General features: G+C 44.3%; 2 protein-coding genes across 3 annotated transcripts in view; one reads left to right on the forward strand and one right to left on the reverse strand.

Moving 5' to 3' along the window:
• Positions 1–9,247, forward strand: part of LOC109890646 (formimidoyltransferase-cyclodeaminase-like) — a 31,061-nt gene extending 21,814 nt beyond the window's left edge. Inside the window, exon 10 of the mRNA XM_031824481.1 lies at positions 8,496–9,247. The gene's annotated coding sequence lies outside the window, so the exon portion shown is untranslated. The remainder of the gene's footprint in view (positions 1–8,495) is intronic.
• LOC109890649 (signal transducer and activator of transcription 1-alpha/beta-like) overlaps positions 1–22,219 on the reverse strand; it is a 42,891-nt gene that overhangs the window by 12,905 nt on the left and 7,767 nt on the right. For both annotated transcript variants that reach the window (XM_031824479.1, XM_031824478.1), the window contains exons 2-13: positions 6,639–6,766; positions 6,290–6,434; positions 6,008–6,103; positions 5,759–5,845; positions 5,544–5,622; positions 5,353–5,444; positions 4,324–4,475; positions 4,044–4,202; positions 717–809; positions 552–611; positions 329–440; positions 167–208 (exon numbers count right to left, since the gene is read on the reverse strand). In XM_031824479.1, coding sequence (XP_031680339.1) covers positions 167–208; positions 329–440; positions 552–611; positions 717–809; positions 4,044–4,202; positions 4,324–4,475; positions 5,353–5,444; positions 5,544–5,622; positions 5,759–5,845; positions 6,008–6,103; positions 6,290–6,434; positions 6,639–6,766 — 1,245 coding nt within the window. The remainder of the gene's footprint in view (positions 1–166; positions 209–328; positions 441–551; positions 612–716; positions 810–4,043; positions 4,203–4,323; positions 4,476–5,352; positions 5,445–5,543; positions 5,623–5,758; positions 5,846–6,007; positions 6,104–6,289; positions 6,435–6,638; positions 6,767–22,219) is intronic.

The following is a 22,219-nucleotide window of genomic DNA, read 5'->3' on the forward strand; positions in this document are numbered from 1 at the left end:
TGCTTTTAGATTTGTGGGAAGTGGCGAATCGAGCGCATACTTCAGGAGTTAGAAGATATTATCGGGACGCACCCATATCTATCGGAATGAGCTGACTGTAACCGATTACCTTGTCATTATAGGCCAGTCATATAACCCAGCGATCAATCTGCAGGTCGTCTCTTACCTCATTTGTTCGGTTGCCAGCTACTTTCTGCTCTTTCAGTTGCTGTGTTGAGACCAGAGAATAAACTGTAAGGAGTGATGACAGTGCAGGTCCAAATGGACAAATGGGACAACTCATTCAGAAGTAGTGCCCTGTATGCCATTTGAAATGGTGCTAGCTTACCAAGTGGCGAAACTCTGCAGCCAAGCTTCCATTTGACTCCTCCATATTCATAACTTTTGTGTTGGTGCCCAATATGTTGAACTTACGAAACCCTTTCTTTTCTGTAACGTCCCTGGAGAGAAAATGCAATGTGCATTCCCCCTTTAGTTATGTCTTCACATCCCAAATTCAAGAGAAGAGCATAACAACACACAAACATATTCTACCACACTCATCCACTTACTTGTCAAACAAAGCTTTCACTTTGAGTTGATAGTTGAATTCCGGGAGCTTCACAAGAAATCTAGAGAGGAAATACAAATCAAAACTTAACCAGGTCTGGACAGATCCATAGGAACTACAGATGGGAGGAACTACAGACGGGAGGTGCTGTTGTGTTTGTGCTTACCTGAGCTTGACAGTGAACAGCACCTGTGTCTTCAGCACCAGAGTTCTCTGTGGATGTGTGGGCATACAGGGCTGTCTCTCTACCACCAAGGAACTATGACACACCACAGAGACACAAGGAATTTTGAGGTGATATACTCTATAGAGGCATTTAGATATCCTTCAAGAACAAATGGGTAGAATATACAGTATATGTATATACATTGCTCAAAAGAATAAAGGGAACACTTAAACAACACAATGTAACTCCAAGTCAATCACACTTCTGTGAAATCAAACTGTCCACTTAGGAAGCAACACTGATTGACAATACATTTCACATGCTGTTGTGCAAATGGAATAGACAACAGGTGGAAATTATAGGCAATTAGCAAGACACCCCCAATAAAGGAGTGGTTCTGCAGGTGATAACCACAGACCACTTCTCAGTTCCTATGCTTCCTGGCTGATGTTTTTGGTTTGAATGCTGGCGGTTCTTTCACTCTAGTGGTAGCATGAGACGGTCTACAACCCACACAAGTGGCTCAGGTAGTGCAGCTCATCCAGGATGGCACATCAATGCGAGCTGTGGCAAGGAGGCTTGCTGTGTCTGTCAGCGTAATGTCCAGAGCATGGAGGCGCTACCAGGAGACAGGCCAATACATCAGAAGACGTGGAGGAGGAGGGCAACAACCCAGCAGCAGGACCGCTACCTTCGCCTTTGTGCAAGGAGGAGCACTGCCAGAGCCCTGCAAAATGACCTCCAGCAGGCCACAAATGTGCACGTGTCTCCTCAAACGGTCAGAAACAGACTCCATGAGGGTGATACGAGGGCCCGACATCCACAGGTGGGGGTTGTGCTTACAGCCCAACACCGTGCAGGACGTTTGGCATTTGCCAGAGAACACCAAGATTGGCAAATTCACCACTGGCGCCCTGTGCTCTTAACAGATGAAAGCAGGTTCACGCTGAGCACATGTGACAGATGTGACAGTCTGGAGACGCCGAGGAGAACGTTCTGCTGCCTGCAACATCCTCCAGCATGACCGGTTTGGCGGTGGGTCAGTCATGGTGTGGGGTGGCATTTCTTTGGGGGGCCGCACAGCCCTCCATGTGCTCGCCAGAGGTAGCCTGACAGCCATAAGGTACCGAGATGAGATCCTCAGACCTCTTGTGAGACCATATGCTGGTGCAGTTGGCCCTGGGTTCCTCCTAATGCAAGACAATGCAGACCATCCGCGACCTCATCAAGAGCATGCCCAGGCCATGTAGGGAGGTCATACAGGCACGTGGAGGCCACACAGACTACTGAGCCTCATTTTGACTTGTTTTAAGGACATTACATCAAAGTTGGATCAGCCTGTAGTGTGGTTTTCCACTTTAATTTTGAGTGTGACTCCAAATCCAGACCTCCATGGGTTGATAAATTTGATTTCCATTGATCATTTTTGTGTGATTTTGTTGTCAGCACATTCAACTATGTAAAGAAAAAATTATTTAATAAGAATATTTCATTCATTCAGATCTAGGATGTGTTATTTTAGTGTTCCCTTTATTTTTCTGAGCAGTGTATATACAGAGGGGAGAACAAGATTTGATAACCTGCAAAATCGGCAGCGTTTCCTACTTACAAAGCATGTAGAGGTCTGTAATTTTTTATCATAGGTACATTTCAACTGTGAGAGACAGAATCTAAAACAAAAATCCAGAAAATCACATTGTATGATTTTTAAGCAATTCATTTGCATTTTATTGCATGACATAAGTATTTGATGCATCAGAAAAGCAGAACTTAATATTTGGTACAGAAACCTTTGTTTGCAATTACAGAGATCATACATTTCCTGTAGTTCTTGACCAGGTTTGCACACACTGCAGCAGGGATTTTGGCCCACTCCTCCATACAGACCTTCTCCAGATCCTTCAGGTTTCGGGGCTGTCACTGGGCAATACGGACTTTCAGCTCCCTCCAAAGATTTTCTATTGGGTTCAGGTGGCTAGGCCACTCCAGGACCTTGAGATGCATCTTACGGAGCCACTCCTTAGTTGCCCTGGCTGTGTGCTTCGGGTCGTTGTCATGCTGGAAGACCCAGCCATGACCCATCTTCAATGCTCTTACTGAGGGAAGGAGGTTGTTGGCCAAGATCTCGCGATACATGGCCCCATCCATCCTCCCCTCAATACAGTGCAGTCGTCCTGTCCCCTTTGCAGAAGAGCATCCCCAAAGAATGATGTTTCCACATCCATGCTTCACGGTTGGGGTTGTACTCATCCTTATTCTTCCTCCTAACACGGCGAGTGGAGTTTAGAACAAAAATCTCTATTTTTGTCTCATCAGACCACATGACCTTCTCCCATTCCTCCTCTGGATCATCCAGATGGTCATTGGCAAACTTCAGACGGGCCTGGACATGCGCTGTCTTGAGCAGGGGGACCTTGCGTGCGCTGCAGGATTTATCCATGACGGCGTAGTGTGTTACTAATGGGTTTCTTTGAGACTGTGGTCCCAGCTCTCTTCAGGTCATTGACCAGGTCCTGCCGTGTAGTTCTGGGCTGATCCCTCACCTTCCTCATGATCATTGATGCCCCACGAGGTGAGATCTTGCATGGAGCCCCAGACCGAGGGTGATTGACTGTCATCTTGATCTTCTTCCATGTTCTAATAATTGCGCCAACAGTTGTTGCCTTCTCACCAAGCAGCTTGCCTATTGTCCTGTAGCCCATCCCAGCCTTGTGCAGGTCTACAATTTTATCCCTGATGTCTTTACACAGCTCTCTGGTCTTGGCCATTGTGGAGAGGTTGGAGTCTGTTTGATTGAGTGTGTGGACAGGTGTCTTTTATACAGGTAACGAGTTCAAACAGGTGCAGTTAATGAGTGGAGAACGGGAGGGCTTCTTAAAGAAAAACTAACAGGTCTGTGAGAGCCGGAATTCTTACTGGTTGGTAGGTGATCAAATACTTATGTCATGCAATAAAATGCTAATTAATTACTTAAAAATCATACAATGTGATTTTCTGGATTTTTGTTTTAGATTCCGTCTCTCACAGTTGAAGTGTACTACCTATGATAAAAAATGACAGACCTCTACATGCTTTGTAAGTAGTAAAACCTGCAAAATCGGCAGCCACTATAGACCCGGGTTCGAGCCTGGACTGTGTCACTGCCGGCCGCGACTGGGATACCCATGAGGCGGGGCACAATTGGCCCAGTGTCGTCCGGGTTAAGGGAGGGTTTGGCCGGCTGGGATGTCCTTGTCCCAGCCGACTGGGATGTCCTTGTCCCGCATGCACCTGTGAAAAACACAGAATGGGTGTTTAACTTCGGAATACAAGTGTGGTGTCACTCACTGTTCTAGGAGGTTCCGGAACAGTGCCAAGGCCCGCCCCTCCAGGAAGCCTTTCTGCTGTTTGATTGGGTCGTTGTCGTATGTGTACTTCTGCTCTAGTTCCTGGAGCTCCTTCAGCTGCTGCCTCACCTGCTGCAGGCTTTCTGCCACCGCTGTGAACCTACAGGAGAAGAAGAAGATGAAGCAGAATAAGAACAATACTTTATTTTGTTGGGTTCCTAAATTCATATTTTTGCTTGATCAGACAAGAGATTCCCAAAAGAATGAACTAGTCTCCTCACCAGTTCTGCAGTTGGTCCAGACATGCGTTGGGTGGTCCTCCAATACAGGAGCTCTGCTGCCTCTTCTTCCACTCAGGCAGCTCCTCTGAGATCAAGTCTGATTGGACCGCCTCGGCCACGTTGAGCACCTCCGCCAACTGGCCAACCACTTCCTGTGGAGGAAATTAAGTAAAGTCCATGCAAGTCTATGCACATAAAGAACAGTTATCTACTCTTCAACGTGAGCAGGCTGGTTATTACTGGATAATACACGTTTATACGTATATATCTATATTTGTTACATTGTCTTTTCCCCCCATTTGATCCGACTGGTTTCACATGGCCAAATGTCAAACCAACAAAAACTCCTCAACAAAACCATGTGTACGTAAAAGTCATTTGTTTAAATGCCAAATCGTTAAATCCATCTATGATTATTATGAATCGGCAATTGCGTGTCCAATCTTCCAACAACATGCAGGAGGAAACAGAGCGCAATATCTGCTATAACGGCAATGGGAATAGGCCAAATTCAGCTATACCCCCGGTATAGCCCCCCGGCTCCCCTAACCTGCATTGGATACGCTCAAAAATGCGTTGCTACTCACAAAATGTTTCAGAGATATCACTGATGATGCTGCATGCATTAAATCAAATGCTTGCAAGTCAAACCACCAAAAATAATGAGTAACTTATTTTCCTGTGTTTTCTCATCTGCAGCGAACCGCACCACAGTATGAATTGAATTGGACCGAGACCACCCTTTTTGAGCAAACCACTGTGGATTGTTTAGTGCCCTCCCAAGCGCGGATATAGTGTTCACACCAGTCCAAACAAACCGAACTAAGGGGCTAAACGCACCAAACCAATTTGGAAAAAACACACCAAACCAATTTGGTATGAAAGCCCCTTTAGTCTCAACTCATTTCTTCTGAATGACTAGAACACATGTAATTTTAGTGGTGCTTGAAGCGGAACCAATCGGTTAACATTCACAGTACAATGTCACGATAAAATGTCACTGTTTAACCTCATCATGACCCCTCTTACCACTCTCTTGAACTTCAGCTTGAAACACATCTCTACAATCTGCAGCTTCTCGTGTTCCAGCTGTTTGGGTGTCAGCCCGTTCATTTCATGTTCTAAAGTGGGAGAAGGAAAAACATTCACTTACTGACTAAACCTGAAACACAGACCTGTAAATAAACGATCTATTACAGATTGAGAATAAAACACCTCACCTCTGTTCTTAAGAGTATTTTCCTTAAAGTCATGCTCGTCTTGAAGGTATTCCAGAGACTTTATATTCTGATCCGCTTCCTAGCAAGTGAGATAAACACGTTGGATCAGATAGATGGCAAACCTGACATGCATGAACATGTACTGCGAATCACTGATGGAACTGTTCCACCAGGAAACAATCAACATCTAGTATATGATGGAAATGATAACTCACCTGAACCTTGTTTTTCATGTCTTTGACTTTGTTGTCCAGCTTTTGCTTCTCCAGAACCATGCTGGTCTGTGTGTTCTCTCTGTCGGTCTGAAGAGGAAAATACTGTTCATTTAACTGCACAGTTAAAGCATGTAAACATTCCAATATACAGATATGTATCATCTACAATATCTGACAGCACGGATAGAGAAAGACGTGTGGTGATTTTATTAATTACAATGTATGTCAATACAAGTTCATGCAGAGCACCTCTATGCTTTTGGCAGCAGCCAGAATCCTCTGCTCCTCCTTCAGGTTTCTGGAGATGATCATGGCCATGTGAACGGGGTCCTCCTGAAAGCGGTCCTGGGAAAGTGGGTACTTTATTACCACAAACCCCAAAAACCATGCAGACACTGGGGTCATAACTTCCAGAATAAAAAATATAAAAAGTTCTTATAGATCATTCCTGTAACATACAAGCAATAAAGTATGGAAGGCCACTGGCAGTAAGGTCTGTCCTGAAAAGATGTAACTGAGATAGTACTACACCTGGAGGTTTCTCTTGATCTTGCGGATGTTGTGTTGTAGCAGGAAGTTGTTTTCCAGGGCGAAGCGGCTGTGTTGGTCATCCAGCTGGGCTAGGAGGTCATGGAAACGTACTGTTGCTAAGGAGTCCTGAACAGCCACATTTTCCCTACAGAGTTTCAATCACAGGGGAAGAGATCAGATGAAGGGTCTGAATAGACTACAGTAGAGAGTAGATCTTTATTTATCCATTATACAGCACCGTCTCAGCATCACTAAAATAGAATAGAATGGAATAGAACCGAATATAGTAGAATAGAACGTTCATTTATCCATTAAATACAGCAGACTCTCTCCTCCCATCACTGCTTACCAATCGATGCTCTCAATCCACTTGCTGAGGTACTGTCTGATGTCCATGGGGAAGGAGTCATCATAGATCTGGTCGACCTGCTCCAGGTATTTAGACTCCAGTAGTTGCAGCTGGCACCACTGGGCCATCTGAGTAACAGTGAGTTATTAAATTAGGCAATTAAATAAATGACAGTGGCAAGAAAAAGCATGTGAACCGTTTGGAATTACCCGGATTTCTGCAAAAATTGGTCATAAAATTTGATCTGATCTTCATCTAAGTCACAACAGTAGACAAACACAGTCTGCTTAAACTAATAACACACAAACGATTATACTTTTTCATGTCTTTATTGAACACACCGTGTAAACATTCACAGTGCAGGGTGGGGAAAGTATGTGAACCCTTGGATTTAATAACTAGTTGACCCTCCTTTGGCAGCAATAAAAGTAACATTTTTTTTTTGTAGTTGCGGATCAGACCTGCACAAATGTCAGGAGGAATTTTGGACCATTCCTCTTTACAAAACTGTTTCAGTTCAGCAGAATTCTTAGGATGTCTGGTGTGATCCGCTTGAGGTCATGCCACAGCATTTTAAATCGGGTCAAGGTCAGGACTCTGACTGATTTACTTCTGTGTTTTGGGTCATTGTCCTGTTGCATCACCCAACGTCTGTTGAGCCTCATTTGGCGGACAGGTAGCCTTACATTCTCCTGCTAAATGTCTTAATAAACTTGGGAATTCATTTTTGCAAAGCAGCCCCAAACCATGATACTCCCTCCACCATACTTTACAGTTGGGGTGAGGTATTGATGTTGTTGGGCTGTGCAATTTTTTCTCCACACATAGTGTTGTGTGTTCCTTCCAAACCACTCAACTTTAGTTTAATCTGTCCACATAATATTTTGCCAGAAGCGCTGTGGAACATCCAGGTGCTCTTTTGCGAACTTCAGATGTGCAGCAATGTTTTTTTTGACAGCAGTGATTTCTTCTGAGGTGTCCTCCCATGAACACCACTCTTGTTTAGTGTTTTACATATCGCAGACTCGTCAACAGAGATGTTAGCATGTTCCATATATTTAATCGAGTTAAAGGTCCTTCCGGACCCCTTTAAGTGATGGGACGTAGCAAGCTACAGGATCTGCTTTAGTTTTCCAGACAATCTATCTCTTTCGAGGAAGGAGCTGGTTTTACATAGTGTGTATTTATTTATTCTGAACACAAACATTTAAATACGTACGTTTATGTTCGCTAGCTGGACCGGCAATCCGCAGAGTACTAAACTCAAAACTTGTGCACTATCCATAGTACTATCTCTGCTGATCACGTTATCCGTATCTAAGGTAGTAGACAGCTGGTGACATCTCGAGAGCAATCTTCGCCCAACAAACTGCTATCAGGTTAAAAAAAATTACATTTATTTTAAACTATTTATAGTTATAGAAACATGATACCATCAATGCCAGCTGTAAAACGACTCCCAACATAGAACACAGCAACCTTTAGTAATGTAGCTAGCTTGCTAATAAGTACATAATGTTTCTAGCTAGCAAGAGCAAATACAGTAGCCGTATCACTAGTTAGCATGTCATTCCGGGAGTAATAATTCAAAGTAATAATTTAAGACTACAAAAATCTATTGGACAAGTATTGTACATATAATACTGTCATCAAGGCAGGACCCACTAATTCAACTCATACTGACAAATACGAAATGCCACATTATCCCTGTCAATAATTGGATTAAGATGATTGCAGAGCACCCTGCCTCAGACTGTCAAAATGTTAATTCTCTAGCTCACAAAATACACTATTTTGCTGTGATGATTTATTTGATTCATTCTGAACTCTCACTTCTGTCTCACATTATCTATTCAGCGCTCCTGTGTCCTGCTCCCAGAGATCAACCAAGTGCTATTCACCAAGCATGGGCTGATTCACGGACCTGTGAGGAGAACCCTCCTACTGCAGTTTGAACTAGCCCTGCTGTCAGTATTTTGACATTGGGACCACATATCCATTTGCCTGTTGTCTTTTCCTGGTGGATTTGGTCATGGACAGTCTAGGGCATTTTAGAGTTGAAGAACACCCACTACAGATACCCATTCTTGTTTGAGCATTTCGAAGACTAAATTCAATGTAGAATCAGTTTAACACATGACAAACCGATTATTTTACTATTGTAACATACAGTGGGGACAATTATATTGTTCTCGTCAGCAGCCCAGGTTTTTGCCATAGATGCTAGAGTTCTCGTCTCTAGGCCACACAAGCTTTAGATTGCATTCTGCTAAGGTACTTGTCTCTCTCTACATCGTTTAGCTACATTAGTGACCAGTGTGGGATCTTTGATATGTCTATGGGGCCTGGGCACACAAATGCTCTAACAGAAAAGGGGGAATAGTGAATCATGCACTGATGACAGTTCTACAGTCTCGATCAGAGGCTCAGGCTTCTGGCATAGATGGTAAAGTTCTCATTTCTGGACTACAACATTGTAAGATTGTTTCCTCCACGGTACTTGATATAGCCTACATTGATTGGTAGGTTACACTATATTTACATACTTCAGACCCTCCCTAAGCCACCTTTGCTACTTGTCTCCATAGTCAATAAATGGTGAAAAACTATTTGTGATGATGTGCTTTGTTCAAATGTATATGCATGAAACGTACATTATGGAAAACATGTCTCACACTAGATTTTGGCACGGTCAACTTTTAGAAGGAACGTAGGAAAGTTAATAATTTAAACCACCTAAATATACTCACATTCACTGAACATTCAGTATTTGAAACTCAAACATTAATTTCCAAACTGCTTTTTCTATAATCCTATATGCTCTTTGACATTCTCTCTTATCTCTTATCTTTGTCATTCTCCATACCTTATATTCCAACGCATCCAACATCATAGTGCCCTCAAAGCTGATCACTAAGCTAAGGACTCTGGGACTAAACACCTCCCTCTGCAACTGGATCCTGGACTTCCTGATGGGCTGCCCCCAGGTAGTAAGGGTAGGCAACAACACATCCGCCACACTGATCCTCAACGCGGGTTCCCTCAGGGGTGTGTGCAAAGTCCCCTCCTGTACTCCCTGTTCACCCATGACTGCTTGGCCAAGCACGACACCAACACCATTAAGTTTGCCAATGGCACAACAGTTATAGGCCTGATCACCGACATGACAGCTTATAGGGAGGAGGTCAGAGACATGGCAGTGTGGTGCCAGGACAACAACCTCTCCCTCAACGTGATCAAGACAAAGGTGATTATCGTGGACTACAGGAAAAGGAGGGCAGAGCACGCCCCCATTCTCGTTGACAGGGCTGTAGTGGAGCAGGTTGAAAGCTTCAAGTTCCTTGGTGTCCATATCACCAACAAACTATCTTGGTCCAAACACACCAAGACAGTCGTGAAGAAGGCACGACAATGCCTATTCCCCCTCAGGAGACTGAAAAGATGTTGCATGGGCCCTCAGATCCTCAAAGAGTTATATTTCTGCACAATCGAAGGTATGCTGACTGGTTGCATCACTGCCTGGCATGGCAACTGCCCGGCCTCTGACCGCAAGGTGCTACAGAGGGTAGTGAATACATCACTGGGGCCAAGCTTCCTGCCATCCAAGAACTCTATATCAGGCGGTGTCAGAGGAAGCCCCTAAAAATTGCCAAAGACTCCAACCACCCCCGGCAAGTGGTACCAGAGCGCCAAGTGGAAAGTCCCCCCCCCCACCCGCTGCTAATCGCTGTCTATTATGTACACAGTCACTTTACTTAGGTTGGAGTGATTAAAACTTGTTTTTCAACCACTGCACACATTTCTTGTTAACAAACTATAGTTTTGGCTAGTCGGTTAGGACATCAACATCTACTGTGCATGACACAAGTCACTTTTCCAACAATTGTTTAAAGACAGATTATTTCACTTATAATTCACTGTATAACAATTCCAGTGGGTCAGAAGTTTACATACACTATGAAAATAAGATATGTGGCCTTGGAAAATTCCAGAAAATTAGTTCATGGCTTTAGAAGCTTCGGATTGACATAACTGGAGGTGTACCTGTGGATGTATTTCAAGGTCTACCTTCAAACTCAGTGCCTCTTTGCTTGACATCATGGGAAAATCTAAAGAAATTAGCCAAGACCTCAGAAAGAAAAGTGTAGACCTCCACAAGTCTGGTTCATCCTTGGGAGCAATTTCCAAACGCATGAAGGTACCACGTTCATCTGTACAAACAATAGTACACAAGTATAAACACCATGGGACCACGCAGCCATCATACCGCTCAGGAAGTAGATGTGTTCTGTCTCCTAGAGATTAACGTACTTTGGTGCAAAAAGTGCAAATCAATCCCAGAACAACAGCAAAAGACATTGTGAAGATGCTGGAGGAAACAGGTACAAAAGTATCTATATCCACAGTAAAACGAGTCCTATATCGACATAACCTGAAAGGCCGCTCAGCAAGGAAGAAGCCACTGCTCCAAAACCGCCATAAAAAAGCCAGACTACAGTTTGCAACTGCACATGGGGACAAAGACCATACTTTTTGGAGAAATGTCCTCTGGTCTGATGAAACAAAAATAGAAATGTTGACCATAATGACCCTCGTTATGTTTGGAGGAAAAAGGGGGAGGCTTGCAAGCCGAAGATCACCATCCCATCCGAGAAGCACAGGGGGTGGCAGCATCATGTTGTGGGGGTGCTTTGCTGCAGGAGGGACTGGTGCACTTCACAAAATAGATGGCATAATGAGGGAGGAAGATTATGTGGATATATTGAAGCAACATCTCAAGACATCAGTCAGGAAGTTAAAGCTTGGTCGCAAATGGGTCTTCCTGTGGACAATGACCCCAAGCATACTTCCAAAGTTGTGGCAAAAGGACAACAACGTCAAGGTATTGGAGTGGCCATCACAAAGCCCTGACCTCAATCCGATAGAACATTTGTGGGCAGAACTGAAAAGGTATGTGTGAGCAAGGAGGCCTACAAACCTGACTCAGTTACACCAACTCTGTCAGGAGGAATGGATCAAAATTCACCCAATTAACTGTGGGAAGCTTGTGGAAGGCTACCTGAAACATTTGACCCAAGTTAAACAATTTAAAGGCAACACTACCAAATTAATTGAGTGTATGTAAACTTCTGACTCACTGGGAATGTGATGAAAGAAATGAAAGCTGAAATAAATCACTCTCTACTATTTTTCTGACATTTCACATTCTTAAAATAAAGTGGTGATCCTAACTGACCCAAGACAGTGAATTTGAACTTCTAAGGATTAAATGTCAGTAATTGTGAAAAACTGAGTTTAAATGTATTTGGCTAAGGTGTATGTAAACTTCCGACTTCAACTGTACATACATACATACATACATACATACATACATATATATATATATAATAGTGAAACTAACTTAATCCACCCCAATAAAAATAGTACATTGCCAAAACAAACAAAACACCCACTTCTTTCTTCTTTAAATTCTCAATTTTTCCCTTCTCGGACTCTAGGACCTGAGAGGGTGGTACGGCTCTAGGACCTGAGAGGGTGGTACAGCTCTAGGACCTGAGAGGGATTTTCGGCTTGTGCCAATATTCCATGCAACTCCTTCACTGAGAAATCTTTCAGCCCCAGGAACCGCTCTGCTGCATCCACTATGATTTCTATCTTCCTGGACCTTCTCTCCACCTTGGCAGTGCCATTAATTACCCTTGCTATAAAAGGCCACAAAGTCCACACCTTCTTAACCTTTAAACTGTCAGGATCCTGATGGTGAAAGACAACCGCTGCAGCCTGCAGTGTAGGCCTATCCACCACCATGGACTCTTCTGCTGCACCATTCAAACACTCAACCCTTTTCACAGCTGCTGCAAATCAAATGCTCTGTACAACCCTGACTTTGGCCATCTCATTCTCTTTCATCCCTGTGGGGCATTCGAAAGGGGTGGGTTCATGGTTCCCACCGCGATTGCAATATGTCACATATTCATCACTTTTATAACATATAACATTATATTTTCCACAACTTGGACATCTCGGCTTCTCCCTTCTGCAAACACTTGCTACATGACCGAAAGCTTTACAATGATCACACTGCATTGGTCTTGGGACAAATGTTCTGACTCTGTAGTTAATATACACTAACTGCACTTGAGTAGAGAGAGACTTGAGTAGGGAGAAAACAAAAGAACAGATAGACTCTTCACTTTTTCACCATTCACCGCACGATTCATCCGATGTGCTTCAAATCACTCCAGGAATATTTTTAATCTCTTTCAAAATCGACTTCCCACGAAACGCCAGAGGGGTGACCCTTGAGGGCTTCCCTGTGCCGAAAAGACATACACACACGACACTTCAAACTTATCAAATCTGATCCGCAGAAACACAGAAATCCAAACAAGCACGCCTCTAGTGATCCTCACAGCCTTCACTTTAGCCAGCACTCTCTCCACCAGTTTGGATAACGCAAATGGTTTCTTCACGGTTGGTACTCTGCTCAGCTGGTCATCATTAACAAACCGTACTCGTACTACATACGAAGGATCATTTTCATCACTGTACAATACTTTGGTCCGTTTTCCATTCTTTTGGACAATACTCCAATTCTTGATTCTACCGCCATTGTATTCAGACTCTACTTCATCGTCCGCTTCCGCCATCTTTCATTCCACTCCAGCAACCTTGCCTTGTGTCAGGCAACCACTAACCTGTCACATCGAGGTAAAGACAGTTTCAGGTTGGATATTCGACGATATTCGCGCTTTCAAACCTCAATAGCCACAGATTCCAAATAAGTGTCATGATGTTGTAAAAATTGTCTTTTTTTTCTCACAATTTGGACATGAATTTGCTTTCCAAAGCTAATAAGCGTGTGGAAATGTGAGCAGCATTTTGTATTCCTAGTTGAATTAGTTAGGGAGCGTAAACAAAGTACAAACTTTTTTTACATTCGAATTTCAATAGCTCCTTGGTCATGTGACCTACTGACTTCAAACAAGGTTCAGAATGTACACTCAGTGGGCCTACAAATAGCACACCGTTTAGTTTGTCCATTTTCATCTCACACGCTTTTAGATGAATTTTACAAAATTTCTCATTTCCATAGCTCCTTGGTCATGTGACCTACTGATTTCAAAAAAGTTTCAGAATTTACACTCAGTTGGCCTACACATTGCACACCCTTTAGGTTGTCTATTTTCATCTCACGCAATTTGACATACATTTTTTACGTTTTCAGTGTTTCTAATTTCAATAGCTCCTTGGTCATGTGACCTCTTCCAGCGCCGACAGAGATGGCCGCCTCGCTTCGCGTTCCTAGGAAACTATGCAGTTTTTAGTTTTTTTCCGTGTTATTTCTTACACTAGTACCCCAGGTCATCTTAGGTTTCATCACATACAGCCGAGAAGAACTACTGAATATAAGATCAGCGTCAACTCACCATCAGTACGACCAAGAATATGTTTTTCGCGATGCGGATCCTGTGTTCTGCCTTACAACCAGTGCCACGGGATGGTTCCCATGCAGCGACCCAAAAAAACGACTCAGAAAAAGAGGGAAACGAAGCGGTCTTCTGGTCAGACTCCGGAGACGGGCACATCGTGCACCACTCCCTAGCATTCTTCTTGCCAATGTCCAGTCTCTTGACAACAAGGTTGATGAAATCCGAGCAAGGGTAGCATTCCAGAGGGACATCAGAGACTGTAACGTTCTCTGCTTCACGGAAACATGGCTAACTGGAGAGACGGAATCCGAAGCGGTGCAGCCAGCGGGTTTCTCCACGCATCGCGCCGACAGAAACAAACATCTTTCTGGTAAGAAGAGGGGCGGGGGCGTATGCCTTATGGCCAACGTGACATGGTGTGATGAAAGAAACATACAGGAACTCAAATCCTTCTGTTCACCTGATTTAGAATTCCTCACAATCAAATGTAGACCGCATTATCTACCAAGAGAATTCTCTTCGATTATAATCACAGCCGTATATATCCCCCCCCAAGCAGACACATCGATGGCTCTGAACGAACTTTATTTAACTCTGCAAACTGGAAACGATTTATCCGGAGGCTGCATTCATTGTAGCTGGGGATTTTAACAAGGCTAATCTGAAAACAAGACTCCCTAAATTTTATCAGCATATCGATTGCGCAACCAGGGGTGGAAAGACCCTGGATCATTGTTACTCTAACTTCCGCGACGCATATAAGGCCCTGCCCCGCCCCCCTTTCGGAAAAGCTGACCACGACTCCATTTTGTTGATCCCTGCCTACAGACAGAAACTAAAACAAGAAGCTCCCACGCTGAGGTCTGTCCAACGCTGGTCCGACCAAGCTGACTCCACACTCCAAGACTGCTTCCATCACGCGGACTGGGAGATGTTTCGTATTGCGTCAGACAACAACATTGACGAATACGCTGATTCGGTGTGCGAGTTCACTAGAACGTGCGTTGAAGATGTCGTTCCCATAGCAACGATTAAAACATTCCCATAACCTGAAAGGCCGCTCAGCAAGGAAGAAGCCACTGCTCCAAAACCGCCATAAAAAAGCCAGACTACAGTTTGCAACTGCACATGGGGACAAAGACCATACTTTTTGGAGAAATGTCCTCTGGTCTGATGAAACAAAAATAGAAATGTTGACCATAATGACCCTCGTTATGTTTGGAGGAAAAAGGGGGAGGCTTGCAAGCCGAAGATCACCATCCCATCCGAGAAGCACAGGGGGTGGCAGCATCATGTTGTGGGGGTGCTTTGCTGCAGGAGGGACTGGTGCACTTCACAAAATAGATGGCATAATGAGGGAGGAAGATTATGTGGATATATTGAAGCAACATCTCAAGACATCAGTCAGGAAGTTAAAGCTTGGTCGCAAATGGGTCTTCCTGTGGACAATGACCCCAAGCATACTTCCAAAGTTGTGGCAAAAGGACAACAACGTCAAGGTATTGGAGTGGCCATCACAAAGCCCTGACCTCAATCCGATAGAACATTTGTGGGCAGAACTGAAAAGGTATGTGTGAGCAAGGAGGCCTACAAACCTGACTCAGTTACACCAACTCTGTCAGGAGGAATGGATCAAAATTCACCCAATTAACTGTGGGAAGCTTGTGGAAGGCTACCTGAAACATTTGACCCAAGTTAAACAATTTAAAGGCAACACTACCAAATTAATTGAGTGTATGTAAACTTCTGACTCACTGGGAATGTGATGAAAGAAATGAAAGCTGAAATAAATCACTCTCTACTATTTTTCTGACATTTCACATTCTTAAAATAAAGTGGTGATCCTAACTGACCCAAGACAGTGAATTTGAACTTCTAAGGATTAAATGTCAGTAATTGTGAAAAACTGAGTTTAAATGTATTTGGCTAAGGTGTATGTAAACTTCCGACTTCAACTGTACATACATACATACATACATACATACATACATACATATATATATATATAATAGTGAAACTAACTTAATCCACCCCAATAAAAATAGTACATTGCCAAAACAAACAAAACACCCACTTCTTTCTTCTTTAAATTCTCAATTTTTCCCTTCTCGGACTCTAGGACCTGAGAGGGTGGTACGGCTCTAGGACCTGAGAGGGTGGTACAGCTCTAGGACCTGAGAGGGATTTTCGGCTTGTGCCAATATTCCATGCAACTCCTTCACTGAGAAATCTTTCAGCCCCAGGAACCGCTCTGCTGCATCCACTATGATTTCTATCTTCCTGGACCTTCTCTCCACCTTGGCAGTGCCATTAATTACCCTTGCTATAAAAGGCCACAAAGTCCACACCTTCTTAACCTTTAAACTGTCAGGATCCTGATGGTGAAAGACAACCGCTGCAGCCTGCAGTGTAGGCCTATCCACCACCATGGACTCTTCTGCTGCACCATTCAAACACTCAACCCTTTTCACAGCTGCTGCAAATCAAATGCTCTGTACAACCCTGACTTTGGCCACCTCATTCTCTTTCATCCCTGTGGGGCATTCGAAAGGGGTGGGTTCATGGTTCCCACCGCGATTGCAATATGTCACATATTCATCACTTTTATAACATATAACATGATATTTTCCACAACTTGGACATCTCGGCTTCTCCCTTCTGCAAACACTTGCTACATGACCGAAAGCTTTACAATGATCACACTGCATTGGTCTTGGGACAAATGTTCTGACTCTGTAGTTAATATACACTAACTGCACTTGAGTAGAGAGAGACTTGAGTAGGGAGAAAACAAAAGAACAGATAGACTCTTCACTTTTTCACCATTCACCGCACGATTCATCCGATGTGCTTCAAATCACTCCAGGAATATTTTTAATCTCTTTCAAAATCGACTTCCCACGAAACGCCAGAGGGGTGACCCTTGAGGGCTTCCCTGTGCCGAAAAGACATACACACACGACACTTCAAACTTATCAAATCTGATCCGCAGAAACACAGAAATCCAAACAAGCACGCCTCTAGTGATCCTCACAGCCTTCACTTTAGCCAGCACTCTCTCCACCAGTTTGGATAACGCAAATGGTTTCTTCACGGTTGGTACTCTGCTCAGCTGGTCATCATTAACAAACCGTACTCGTACTACATACGAAGGATCATTTTCATCACTGTACAATACTTTGGTCCGTTTTCCATTCTTTTGGACAATACTCCAATTCTTGATTCTACCGCCATTGTATTCAGACTCTACTTCATCGTCCGCTTCCGCCATCTTTCATTCCACTCCAGCAACCTTGCCTTGTGTCAGGCAACCACTAACCTGTCACATCGAGGTAAAGACAGTTTCAGGTTGGATATTCGACGATATTCGCGCTTTCAAACCTCAATAGCCACAGATTCCAAATAAGTGTCATGATGTTGTAAAAATTGTCTTTTTTTTCTCACAATTTGGACATGAATTTGCTTTCCAAAGCTAATAAGCGTGTGGAAATGTGAGCAGCATTTTGTATTCCTAGTTGAATTAGTTAGGGAGCGTAAACAAAGTACAAACTTTTTTTACATTCGAATTTCAATAGCTCCTTGGTCATGTGACCTACTGACTTCAAACAAGGTTCAGAATGTACACTCAGTGGGCCTACAAATAGCACACCGTTTAGTTTGTCCATTTTCATCTCACACGCTTTTAGATGAATTTTACAAAATTTCTCATTTCCATAGCTCCTTGGTCATGTGACCTACTGATTTCAAAAAAGTTTCAGAATTTACACTCAGTTGGCCTACACATTGCACACCCTTTAGGTTGTCTATTTTCATCTCACGCAATTTGACATACATTTTTTACGTTTTCAGTGTTTCTAATTTCAATAGCTCCTTGGTCATGTGACCTCTTCCAGCGCCGACAGAGATGGCCGCCTCGCTTCGCGTTCCTAGGAAACTATGCAGTTTTTAGTTTTTTTCCGTGTTATTTCTTACACTAGTACCCCAGGTCATCTTAGGTTTCATCACATACAGCCGAGAAGAACTACTGAATATAAGATCAGCGTCAACTCACCATCAGTACGACCAAGAATATGTTTTTCGCGATGCGGATCCTGTGTTCTGCCTTACAACCAGTGCCACGGGATGGTTCCCATGCAGCGACCCAAAAAAACGACTCAGAAAAAGAGGGAAACGAAGCGGTCTTCTGGTCAGACTCCGGAGACGGGCACATCGTGCACCACTCCCTAGCATTCTTCTTGCCAATGTCCAGTCTCTTGACAACAAGGTTGATGAAATCCGAGCAAGGGTAGCATTCCAGAGGGACATCAGAGACTGTAACGTTCTCTGCTTCACGGAAACATGGCTAACTGGAGAGACGGAATCCGAAGCGGTGCAGCCAGCGGGTTTCTCCACGCATCGCGCCGACAGAAACAAACATCTTTCTGGTAAGAAGAGGGGCGGGGGCGTATGCCTTATGGCCAACGTGACATGGTGTGATGAAAGAAACATACAGGAACTCAAATCCTTCTGTTCACCTGATTTAGAATTCCTCACAATCAAATGTAGACCGCATTATCTACCAAGAGAATTCTCTTCGATTATAATCACAGCCGTATATATCCCCCCCCAAGCAGACACATCGATGGCTCTGAACGAACTTTATTTAACTCTGCAAACTGGAAACGATTTATCCGGAGGCTGCATTCATTGTAGCTGGGGATTTTAACAAGGCTAATCTGAAAACAAGACTCCCTAAATTTTATCAGCATATCGATTGCGCAACCAGGGGTGGAAAGACCCTGGATCATTGTTACTCTAACTTCCGCGACGCATATAAGGCCCTGCCCCGCCCCCCTTTCGGAAAAGCTGACCACGACTCCATTTTGTTGATCCCTGCCTACAGACAGAAACTAAAACAAGAAGCTCCCACGCTGAGGTCTGTCCAACGCTGGTCCGACCAAGCTGACTCCACACTCCAAGACTGCTTCCATCACGCGGACTGGGAGATGTTTCGTATTGCGTCAGACAACAACATTGACGAATACGCTGATTCGGTGTGCGAGTTCACTAGAACGTGCGTTGAAGATGTCGTTCCCATAGCAACGATTAAAACATTCCCATAACCTGAAAGGCCGCTCAGCAAGGAAGAAGCCACTGCTCCAAAACCGCCATAAAAAAGCCAGACTACAGTTTGCAACTGCACATGGGGACAAAGACCATACTTTTTGGAGAAATGTCCTCTGGTCTGATGAAACAAAAATAGAAATGTTGACCATAATGACCCTCGTTATGTTTGGAGGAAAAAGGGGGAGGCTTGCAAGCCGAAGATCACCATCCCATCCGAGAAGCACAGGGGGTGGCAGCATCATGTTGTGGGGGTGCTTTGCTGCAGGAGGGACTGGTGCACTTCACAAAATAGATGGCATAATGAGGGAGGAAGATTATGTGGATATATTGAAGCAACATCTCAAGACATCAGTCAGGAAGTTAAAGCTTGGTCGCAAATGGGTCTTCCTGTGGACAATGACCCCAAGCATACTTCCAAAGTTGTGGCAAAAGGACAACAACGTCAAGGTATTGGAGTGGCCATCACAAAGCCCTGACCTCAATCCGATAGAACATTTGTGGGCAGAACTGAAAAGGTATGTGCGAGCAAGGAGGCCAACAAACCTGACTCAGTTACACCAACTCTGTCAGGAGGAATGGATCAAAATTCAACCAATTAACTGTGGGAAGCTTGTGGAAGGCTACCTGAAACATTTGACCCAAGTTAAACAATTTAAAGGCAACGCTACCAAATTAATTGAGTGTATGTAAACTTCTGACTCACTGGGAATGTGATGAAAGAAATGAAAGCTGAAATAAATCACTCTCTACTATTTTTCTGACATTTCACATTCTTAAAATAAAGTGGTGATCCTAACTGACCCAAGACAGCGAATTTGAACTTTTAAGGATTAAATGTCAGGAATTGTGAAAAACTGAGTTTAAATGTATTTGGCTAAGGTGTATGTAAACTTCCGACTTCAACTGTACATACATACATACATACATACATACATATATATATATATATAATAGTGAAACTAACTTAATCCACCCCAATAAAAATAGTACATTGCCAAAACAAACAAAACACCCACTTCTTTCTTCTTTAAATTCTCAATTTTTTTGCGTCAGACAACAACATTGACGAATACGCTGATTCGGTGTGCGAGTTCATTAGAACGTGCGTTGAAGATGTCGTTCCCATAGCAACGATTAAAACATTCCCTAACCAGAAACCGTGGATTGATGGCAGCATTCGTGTGGAACTGAAGGCGCGAACCACTGCTTTTAATCAGGGCAAGGTGTCTGGTAACATGACTGAATACAAACAGTGCAGCTATTCCCTCCGCAAGGCTATCAAACAAGCTAAGCGCCAGTACAGAGACAAAGTAGAATCTCAATTCAACGGCTCAGACACAAGAGGCATGTGGCAGGGTCTACAGTCAATCACGGACTACAGGAAGAAACCCAGCCCAGTCACGGACCAGGATGTCTTGCTCCCAGGCAGACTAAATAACTTTTTTGCCCGCTTTGAGGACAATACAGTGCCACTGACACGGCCTGCAACGAAAACATGCGGTCTCTCCTTCACTGCAGCCGAAGTGAGTAAGACATTTAAACGTGTTAACCCTCGCAAGGCTGCAGGCCCAGACGGCATCCCCAGCCGCGCCCTCAGAGCATGCGCAGACCAGCTGGCCGGTGTGTTTACGGACATATTCAACCAATCCCTATACCAGTCTGCTGTTCCCACATGCTTCAAGAGGGCCACCATTGTTCCTGTTCCCAAGAAAGCTAAGGTAACTGAGCTAAACGACTACCGCCCCGTAGCACTCACATCCGTCATCATGAAGTGCTTTGAGAGACTAGTCAAGGACCATATCACCTCCACCCTACCTGACACCCTTGACCCACTCCAATTTGCTTACCGCTCCAAATAGGTCCACAGACGATGCAATCTCAACCACACTGCACACTGCCCTAACCCATCTGGACAAGAGGAATACCTATGTGAGAATGCTGTTCATCGACTACAGCTCGGCATTCAACTCCATAGTACCCTCCAAGCTCGTCATCAAGCTCGAGACCCTGGGTCTCGACCCTGCCCTGTGCAACTGGGTACTGGACTTCCTGACGGGCCGCCCCCAGGTGGTGAGGGTAGGCAACAACATCTCCTCCCCGCTGATCCTCAACACTGGGGCCCCACAAGGGTGCGTTCTGAGCCCTCTCCTGTACTCCCTGTTCACCCACGACTGCGTGGCCACGCACGCCTCCAACTCAATCATCAAGTTTGCGGACGACACAACAGTGGTAGGCTTGATTACCAACAACGACGAGACGGCCTACAGGGAGGAGGTGAGGGCCCTCGGAGTGTGGTGTCAGGAAAATAACCTCACACTCAACGTCAACAAAACTAAGGAGATGATTGTGGACTTCAGGAAACAGCAGAGGGAACACCCCCCCATCCACATCGATGGAACAGTAGTGGAGAGGGTAGCAACTTTTAAGTTCCTCGGCATACACATCACAGACAAACTGAATTGGTCCACTCACACAGACAGCATCGTGAGGAAGGCGCAGCAGCGCCTCTTCAACCTCAGGAGGCTGAAGAAATTCGGCTTGTCACCAAAAGCACTCACAAACTTCTACAGATGCACAATCGAGAGCATCCTGGCGGGCTGTATCACCGCCTGGTATGGCAACTGCACCGCCCTCAACCGTAAGGCTCTCCAGAGGGTAGTGAGGTCTGCACAACGCATCACCGGGGGCAAACTACCTGCCCTCCAGGACACCTACACCACCCGATGCTACAGGAAGGCCATAAAGATCATCAAGGACATCAACCACCCGAGCCACTGCCTGTTCACCCCGCTGTCATCCAGAAGGCGAGGTCAGTACAGGTGCATCAAAGCTGGGACCGAGAGACTGAAAAACAGCTTCTATCTCAAGGCCATCAGACTGTTAAACAGCCACCACTAACATTGAGTGGCTACTGCCAACACACTGTCAATGCCACTGACTCTACTCCAGCCACTTTAATCATGGGAATTGATGGGAAATGATGTAAATATATCACTAGCCACTTTAAACAATGCTACCTTATATAATGTTACTTACCCTACA

Source organism: Oncorhynchus kisutch, linkage group LG5, assembly GCF_002021735.2.
Source record: "Oncorhynchus kisutch isolate 150728-3 linkage group LG5, Okis_V2, whole genome shotgun sequence".
Classification (NCBI taxonomy): domain Eukaryota; kingdom Metazoa; phylum Chordata; class Actinopteri; order Salmoniformes; family Salmonidae; genus Oncorhynchus; species Oncorhynchus kisutch.